We start from the raw sequence: 9,483 nt of genomic DNA on the forward strand, positions 1-9,483 counted from the left end.
TTTAATTTTATTTTATAGAAACGAACGAGATATTCATTTTATTAGCAGAACTCCCCCTTTAACTTTTCAGCTCCACGTCTTCAAACAGGATCACATATCATTTAAACAATTGACCTCACAGTACTTTCGAAGCTAGTCACGACATGCATCACATATCATTTAAACTATTGACCTCACACTACTTTCGGAGTCAGTCACGACATGCAGTATCAATATTTTAGCAATTAACTGATCGAGTTTCAAAAAAACAAAATAAAACAAGAATGCATTTTAAAAGGGAAGGCCATGCGAATAAAGTCTGATTATTTAAGAATTTGACGATCTTCGGGTTTTTTTCTTGTGCTTGTTCGAAAAAGGGAAGGTTCTTTCTTTCTTTTTGGCAGGCCATATTCTTGTTCTTCAGTTACACGAGATTCTTCACATCGTCGTTTGAAGCAGGGTTTGACAAGCCAAAGATCCGGCGAAAGAAGCATCATCACTTGCATTTCATGGATAACACATACTTTCATGTTAGAACAATTGAGCAAGAACATCCATATAAAGCGCTGGAACAACTTCACAGCTTTACCTTGCCAGAAAGCTGAGACAAACATGGACGAACCCTTTAAACAGTTGTTATTAAAAATTCATTACTGCCAAGAAAAGGGAAGTGATTCCAAGACGCCATCAGGTGATTCCTCTCCTCCTATGTGAAACATGCCCTGGAACGGAAGACCATCAGCATCAGAAACTACCACTCCACCAGTTTGCTCATCTTTGACTCCCGAGCAAGAGGATGCCGTCGGAGGAACACCTCTCAATGCCTGAGAACCAGCGAATCGATCATTGCCGCTATATGGGAAACTCGAAACGAGAGGCTGGCACATAGGAACCCTGTTGGCAGGTAGCATGTGCCCAACATGTATGCTTGAAGTTTGAGTTGGCGATGACAGAAGAGAGAGAGCACAATCGGAGTCGAGAGCTTGCGTTAACCCTCCGGAGAACATCTTGATGTTGCTGCTGCTGCTGCTGCTTTCTGCTGAACAAAAAATCTTGAGAAATGGCTGACGCATAGATGGTTCTGTTGCTGTCCTGTCAAGGCAAACTTTGCCTTCTTGTAGGAAAGCAAACTGCTTTCCCGGGGCGTAGTTAGGAGAAAAGGATCCAGCAATATGTTGCTGACTGTTGTTAAAATGCACTGCATTTTCTTCATTTTTAACAGCTGCAGACCAGTTGGGGTTCGATGAATGAGTTTGGGACATGGGAGCGTACGTTGAGAACCTGCCGCCTGCAAGTAAATTGAAGCCTTTAATTGGATCGGAGATAAGCTCCTCGATCGGAGAAAGGGGAAAATAAAAAGATGAGAGAGCATGCAAATCCGAACCTTGTGGAACTGGGAAGAGGCTGGTCGAACTGATTGAGTCCGGTTGAGGCTTTCTTCTTCTTCTGTTGTGTCCATCGAGACGTTTCCTGCAGCTTCTCTTTACCTCATCAAACTCCGCCAGCAAGTGAAACCTTTAAACACCAACAATCACCAAGGGTATTTGAAACATTGATTGTAGGAAGAATGGATCCAAAAGGAACTAGTTTCACAAATGTTGTTCAGAGGATTTACAGTGACATTTCAAGCATGCTTGGTTTATTTAGTGTTTAAATCTTTCTTCGCAACAATCTTTTTCCTTACTGATGATCATATCTCACCCCCAAACTGTCTAATGAGAGGACAAATTTCCCATCCTTTGGACTCCATGACAAGAAAGTAACTAATCATTGAAAAAAAAAAAAAACCACCCACACATCACATGAGCTAAGCATAAAGTGTTACAAGGTCAAAGTGTGTGCTTTGGGATTCTTGTGATGCAGCATGGTCAAAAGCATAGGAAACAGACACAGTTGCATTGCTTTAACAAAAACTAATTTGCAGATAAAAACACCTGAAACTATGCTAACACTAATAGTTAAGATGCTATGTGTAATCAGTTAATGTGATGGGTACGGTTATGCACAAGAACTCTGTACCATTCATTCATCTTGCAGGTATCTCTGTTTCATTACCTGCTGCACTGCTGACAAAACCGCTGCTCGACGCCACCCACCATGACGATCGGGGTCTTCGAGTGGGCCTCGCAGACCTTGTGGCGCCTGTGGTACTCTCTGCAATGGCTGAGGTCGAATTTGCAGCCGTCGACCGAGCACGACACATTCTGCCCAGCGGTGCTCGGCGCACGGGCCCTCTTCAGCGGACTGGATGACGAGACAGACACCATCATCATTTTGCGTTGGTCTTTCCACTTCTCCGGTGATTCAGGGTTGTCTGATCCTCCGAGCTTCAGATCGACGGAACAGTTTACGCCATTGGCCTGACCTCCATGACTGCAAAGTGGCTCGACAATTCCACCAGGGTTGGACTCAGCATTTTGCTCTAGTTCTGCCAAATCCCATGATGGAATCTTGTACTCCCATTCCATCAAAGCAGCCTTCTTCGTCCTAGGGTCTTCTTCCTTCCTACTAATTCTCCCCAGCTATTGACTAAAGAAATGAGGTTCAAATCTTTGATTCAAGCTTCATCCGGTTCCCACAAGAAAGAAAGGGAAGGTCAGAATTAACGATCACCGAATAACTAAACTTATTTCACTGAAACCACAAAAATATATGAATTAAGAATCTAGCATAGACATACTGCATCGACATCGTGGTAATTAAAGAGAAATCCCTCCACAAGTGATGAATTGGAGCGGAAATTAAATACAAGCAAGCAAACAGAAGAAGAAAATCAGGAAGTTAAAAACAAGTCAGAAGATTGTGATACCAGCAGCAAGGGACTTGTGATGTCTTCCCGATCATCAAATTCTTGGCTCGATCGGTTTCAATTATTGAGCTTTGAAAATGATGGAGGAAAGAGAGAGAGAGAGAGTGAGTGAGTGTGTGAGAGAGAGAAAGAGTCCAGGATTTGGTTGACATATAGGAAAACGCCCGCATACATATAGGCCCAGAGAGGCTACGTTGGAATTATTGTAACGTGTGAAACTTATCCTATCCGAGCCTTTTTGGATGGAACACAACACGGTGGAGAAAGCAACCCCAGTAAGATCTTTTGTATATGGCTTAATTTTCCAAGACTAGAACTAAAATTGTTTAAACAAGGGAAGGGGTAGTTCTTCGATCTCTCAAAATTTTCACATCAAACTTTACTCTCAATGTAAAAACTTATACCAGTGACTGTAAACCCAGCAAACAAACTACACATCGTTGGCTTTTCTTTTCCCCTTTCTTTTTCTCTCTCGGAACTTGATGTAAATTCTTGTGAGACGGAAAGTGACAGCTTGAATTTGGTGATGTTTTCAACTTTTCAAGCTCTGAGAAAAAGTTGCGAGCGAGATGGGCGGTGGGTGGGGTGGGGTGGGGTGAGGGTGATGGTAGGTATATAGCATAGCAAGTTGAGGATGATGTACCAGCTTTGTGAACATCCCTTCCTTTTCTTGATTTTTTTTGCTGATGTTACAATTACACAGTGGAGAGCAATCCTACTATTCTCGATTCTCTAAAAAATTAAGTTCTAAAACATGATTTATCTTCGCAATATATATTGTTGTTATTTTTCTCTCATGTATCTCTTGATGAATTTACTGATATACACTTGGAACCCAACTGAAGTGAAAGAACTAGACACCTCTTTTTAAAGTAATATAAACTTGAGAATGATGATGACGAGTACTTACTTGGAGGATTAATGATTTTATTTATCCATCACCAATCAAGATAATCATGAGTCATGAACGCGAATAATTTGTAGCAAACCAACTCCCACAGAATTTGAAGCCAACAAACAAAGATGTGATGGCTAAGCAAAGCGTGATTATTTTAATTAACCCATCATGATTAAAACAGGTTCCAATTATAACTTGTCTAATTTCTAACCTGTCCCACTATAAATAAAATAGTCCATTAACTTCATCGACACTTATTCCGAGAGTCCACAAATACGGATTTATTTTTATTATCAAACCCACTTTTATTTTATTATATTTTTTAAAAAAAAATCTCTGGATTAATGTTTTAAATTAAGCAATCATTTATTTATGGCACACATGCACAAAATATTCGCCCATATATATAATTCACGAAATCTAGACAAAGTTCACGTCTCTATGCGACCACCTTCCGAACCGTCAGATTAGACACTTGCGGCCACGCGTAAGCATCGCCGCGACCATACGACGTTATCGGCCGTATGACAGTGGGCATTTAACTTGTCCGTTGATTATTGAGCAATGTCGCCATCTCACACACTGCTCACCGTCAATCACTTTTGTCTTGTTTAGGGAGTTCACTGTAGTGGTCGATTCCAATGAGTATTCTAAAATTTGCTTTCGGTTTTCGGATATTTTCATTTCACAGAAAATGTTGTTTTGTTTAACATTAATTTTTTGAGAATTTATTTTATTTTTAAAGAATATTTATAATTTTTCCTTGGAACGCGCGGTCTCTTCTCGGCTAAGGTGGGCTCGGAGACAGCGACAAAAGGATGCAAGAGGTTGGTGGTGGTTAATGATAGAGGGCGGTGAAAGTGAAGTTAATTATATTTATAGATGGCAATCAATGAAGGTTAAAAAAAGGGCTCATGATCTCATTCTTGTACTTAAGTTTGCTCGGGGGCAAAGGGAGTCTTGTTTCTTGTTAATTTAATTACCTAATTTAAAAGTAAACTATAGATAAATTATGAATTATCCATCTAATGTTGACTGTCGAGTGGAGCGGCGTTTCTACGCATGTCGCAACAACTCCTCTAACGAACTTGATAACCAGCACCATCACCATGAGACCTATTTAGTTGATCCATTTGTCATCTTTTCCCTTTCTTTATCTTTTTATTATTCCCATTCCTTGAGATAAACAATTCCAAAGGAAACAAAGAACTTGCTAGCAATGATCGATGTAGATAAAAAGGACTCAAGGGTAAAGCTTCACTAATCTAATTAAAACCACAAAATCAGTCTCAAACACATATTTATGTGTCAAACGTAAGATGCAAATTTGATATAGTTGCTTTCGGGGCATGAATAAGTCAATCTATCAATTGATTCTTGGCGAATAAACGATTCAGCTTTTCTAAAGTAAATATTGTTCTCCTAGGCTTTTTCATTTCTAGTAAAGTATAGAAGCCTACAAAGCCATGAGCGGGCATCAAATATTCAGTAGTCAACTGGTCATAAAGGTTGGTTTAACTCAAATAATTAAGGAGCTCTTTAGTAGAATCATTAAGGGAGCATATGGTCTAAAGACGCTGTAAGAAAGTTGAATTATATATTCTCTAGTGTTCTTTTCCTACTGCATGATCTTCTTTCTACTTTCCTTACTAACGCACATATACATGGTTCTCTTTTGCAAAAGTAGAACTAGACAAAGATCCTTGAATCGTAACTGATACGGCGCGTTGTAAGTGGCATGTTGTAAGTGGCTTCAAAAATAATATGGGATTGATAGTCAAGATGATGTGATAGTTAAAGACAATATGAGATATTAGTCAAAGTTAAGATGAGGTAGCAGTCAAAGTCAGGATGTACATAAGCGAACGAACCACTTTTAATGCGGCTCAGCTCTCCACTTCTCATAGGGACGACCCTTAGCATAAATTCGATCGGCCCCAAAGTTGATTGGACCTTCAGGGCTCAGCTCCCCACTTCTTATGGGCATGGCTCCTAGTATAAATCCGATCGGCCCAGAGTCGGTCAAACCTCCAGGGCTTAGCTCCTCACTTCTTATGGGCATGACTTCCAATATAAATTCGATTGACTCCAGAGCCAGTCAAACTTCCAGAGTTCAACTCTCCACTTCTCATGGGCATGACTCCCAGCATAAATTTAATCGGCTCCAAAATCGGTTGGACCTCTGAGCTCAACTCCCCACTTCTTATGGGTATGACTCCTGACATACATTCGGTCACCCCCATTGCCGGTTGGACCTCCGAGGTTCAACTCCCCACTTCTCATGGCCATGCCTCTCTACATACATTCGATCGATCCCAAAGTCGATCGAACCTCCAGGGCTCAGCTCCCCGCATTTCATGGGCATGACTCCTAATAAAAACCCAACTAGCTAGCTTGGCTCCCCACCAAACCCCGGTTGACTCTAAACCGATGGGACTCCCTCTAAGAGACAACATTGTCAGAACATCGCAACTACCTGTTAAAGAACATCAGCTGCTCACTAGGGAATATTCCGTTACTCTGACATATACACGCAACAAAATCTTCTTCTGCCTAGGTGAGGGCTATCGTACATCATCCACTACCCGATATATTCTGATACAAACATTCTTTGATGCCTCATTATTACGGAGGTTATAAGAGGCGGTATAAAAGGGTATCCTTTTCGTTGGTCAGGTACGCATGCACGCACACACATCCACACTATTATTCTACTGCTCATCTTTTTCTACATTTTTTGTCAGGACTACAATTCTGATTTGAGTGTCGGAGTGTCTGTGCCAAGGACCCCATCCTTGGCTCTCGCTTTAACGTTCCTATTTGCTCTCTCTGTGGTGTGCGCAGGTTTACGGTTTCCAACTCCTGGTCCATCCTCTGTCAACATTCCCACCTCTTCACCGATTGATCATCTAGTCAACTTCTAGACAAAATTAAATTTGACATCATTTGTGGGAACACATTCACCTATTTTGGAATGTAAGGATGGACTCAGCTGGTAAAATCAACGTTGCCATGACACTGAAGGAGTATGAGCTACCAAGGCACAAACACTATCCCAAGAATGGGTCATGAATTCTCACCCGCACCTGGCACCTGCAGCCTCGGTAGAGGAATTTCTTGTGTCGGAGAAAAAATCCAAACATAAGCGACAATTTGAGTTTCCCTAAGCATTCTTCCGAGCGCTTAGAGAAAGTTGTGCTAAAATCAAGCGGTCGCAAGCCTCTTTGGATGAAAATTCGTCCCCGAGGGACCCGAAGCGAGAAAAGGCTCATGCAGGAATCACCTGAACAACCTAGCATACCTTTCTCTCAAGAGGTACTAGATGAAAAGCTACCTAAGCATTTTCGACCTTTGTCGATTGAGGAATATGGAGGCAACACCAATCCCGAAGATCACCTCAGAAAATTTGAGAAAACCGCTTTATTGCACCAGTATAGTGATGCAATAAAGCGCCGAGTGTTTCTAACCACTCTCTCAGGCTCGACATAGAGATGGTTTGATCGCCTGCCGGTCAGATCTATTACTCATTTTAAAGAATTAGAAAAGTCTTCCTGCACCAATTCGCCAGCAGCAGGAGGTATCAAAAGACCAGCTTGAGTTTGTTCACACTCAAGCAAGGAGCCAAGAAATCTCTGCGAGTGTACATCAAGCGTTTCAATCAAGTGGCGCTTGATGTTTCGTCCGTCACTTCAGAAATATTAATAAGTGTCTTCTCTTAAGGAATTTTAAAAGGAGAATTCTTTCGAGCTCTCGTCAGAAAGCCCATAAAGGACTTCGATGACCTGTTGGGAAGGTAGTCAAAACATTAATGTAGAGGAAGCCCAGGCTGTCCAGAGGAAGGAGGTGACTGTCTCAGTTTCGACCGGCCAAGCAGATCGAAAAATACTACCACCTCCAATAAGCCCTAAAGACCCTCAGCCCAATCTTCTGTTAGTTCGGGAAGCAAGAGCGGTATAACATGTTGAGACCGTTCGGACCTCTTTTACCGAATCCCTCTAGTGGGTATCTTGATATTGTACTTACCATTGGTCCAATACCCACGATACAAAAGACTTTTATCAGCTCTCTTTGGAAACATACCGAACCATCGAGCTAGGCCTGCCACTTCCTCAAATCTCGCCCTAGCTCATGAAGCAATCAGCTCCTAACCCCCCAGCACCTCTGATTGCCCAGCCAACACACCTCAAGTAATAGAAAACCATGGTAGCCAATTGGATGACCAAGGCAAGGAACTACGACAGACTCAAGAAGAAGAGAACTGGGGAAATGCCGTGGTAACATGTGTCGGTATGATCTTCAAAAGCCCCACTAATGGTGATTTGATGAGAGCCAGGAAGGTTTATGGTTACCGACTAGAGGATCATGTCGTCGACTATAGAAAGGAGCAAGCATTCGACCCTTAAATCAGCTTAGGGTCTCAAGACCTTGAGATAATGGAGCTCCCTCATGATAATGCACTCATCATCAAAGCTGTAATTGCTAACAGCCGAGTGGCCAGAGTCTTTGTGGACACTAGAAGCTCTGTTAATATACTTTTCAAAAATGTCTTCAACAAGATGCTACTTGATGCAAGCAAGCTTTAGCAGATGGCCACAACCCTATACGGGTTCACAGGAAACTAGGTATAGCTAATCGGCCGGATCAAATTGGCCATCTTTTTAGGTACCGAACCCCTAGTAAGGATCCAAAGGAGTACATTTATGGCGGTGGACATTCCGTCTACCTACAATGTTATCCTAGGTAGGCCTACCTTGCACAAATTCAAAGCGGTTGTCTCCATCTTCCACCAGAAAGTGAAATTTCTAATAGAAGGCTAGGTTGGTGAGGTAAGGGGGGAGTAGCTCATTGTGCAAAAATGTTACGTCAATGTGATAAAAACATAGGCGCATAAGGCCTAGTAAATTCAGGATGGAAGAATACACGCCATCCAAGAAGAGTTGTTGCCTCTGACTAACGAGCTGGTCAAATAAGAGGAAGTGCAAATACATCCCGATTGACAAGAAGGCATTATAAAAATAGCGGCCGACCTCCTACCAGAGACCAAGAAGAGCCTGGTGTATTATTTAACTTGGAACTGGGATGTCTTTGCCCGATCTCTACGAGAACTAAGAGGGATAGCCCCAACTGTGATAGAGCACAAGCTACACCTTGTTCCTGACTCCCGGTCGGTTAAGCAGAAGAAAAGAGATTTCTCGACTGACCTGAATAAAATTATCCGAGAGGAAGTCAATAAGTTATTGGAAGCAGGACACGTCCGGGAGGTGTAATTTCCCTCTTGGCTTGCTAATGTAGTCTTGGTATCTAAATCCAAAAATAAGTGGCAGATTTGCATTAATTTTTGTGACCTCAACAAGACAAGTCCCAAAGACTGTTATCCACTCTCTCGAATCGACCAGATAGTGGACTCTACCTCGAGGAGTGAGCTTATTTGCATGTTGAATGCTTATCAGAGATATCACCAAATCTTTCTCAGTCGGGAAGACTTGGAGAAGGCCAGTTTCATTACCTTGGATGATACTTTCTATTACGCAATTATGTCGTTCGAACAAAAAAGTACAGGAGTAACATATCAAAGGATGATGAACAAGATCTTCCGAAAGCAGATTGGGAGAAATATTAAGATTTATGTAGACAACATTCTTATCAAATCCGCTGGGGCATAAGACCTCTATGCAAACATAGAGGAAACTTAAGGCATCTTGAGTCAATATGGGCTAAAGTTTAACCCCCTGAAGTGCGTGTTCAGAGCCAAAAGGGAGAGATTCCTTGGATATATTGTCACTGAATGAGGAATCGA

The 9,483-nt window shown here is 41.9% G+C and overlaps 1 protein-coding gene across 3 annotated transcripts; it reads right to left on the reverse strand.

The window, feature by feature from the left end:
- Positions 1–202: 202 nt before the first annotated feature.
- Positions 203–2,946, reverse strand: LOC122016644 (squamosa promoter-binding-like protein 16). Of its 3 annotated transcripts, XR_006121147.1 has the most exons (5): positions 2,789–2,946; positions 2,035–2,541; positions 1,364–1,494; positions 569–1,267; positions 203–478 (listed from the first exon to the last, which is right to left on the reverse strand). XR_006121147.1 is itself a non-coding variant. In XM_042574015.1 (4 exons), the coding sequence occupies exons 2-4, from the start codon at positions 2,445–2,447 to the stop codon at positions 630–632; spliced, it is 1,182 nt and encodes a 393-aa protein (XP_042429949.1). In that variant the 5' UTR covers positions 2,448–2,541; positions 2,789–2,946; the 3' UTR covers positions 485–629. The 3 variants fall into 3 exon arrangements, 2 of the variants coding, with proteins under 2 accessions (XP_042429949.1, XP_042429951.1); XM_042574015.1 differs by lacking the exon at positions 203–478 and having other exon boundaries at positions 485–1,267; XM_042574017.1 differs by lacking the exon at positions 203–478 and having other exon boundaries at positions 485–1,267; positions 2,660–2,795.
- Positions 2,947–9,483: the final 6,537 nt, after the last annotated feature.

This window comes from Zingiber officinale, chromosome 8B (assembly GCF_018446385.1).
Source record: "Zingiber officinale cultivar Zhangliang chromosome 8B, Zo_v1.1, whole genome shotgun sequence".
Lineage (NCBI taxonomy): Eukaryota > Viridiplantae > Streptophyta > Magnoliopsida > Zingiberales > Zingiberaceae > Zingiber > Zingiber officinale.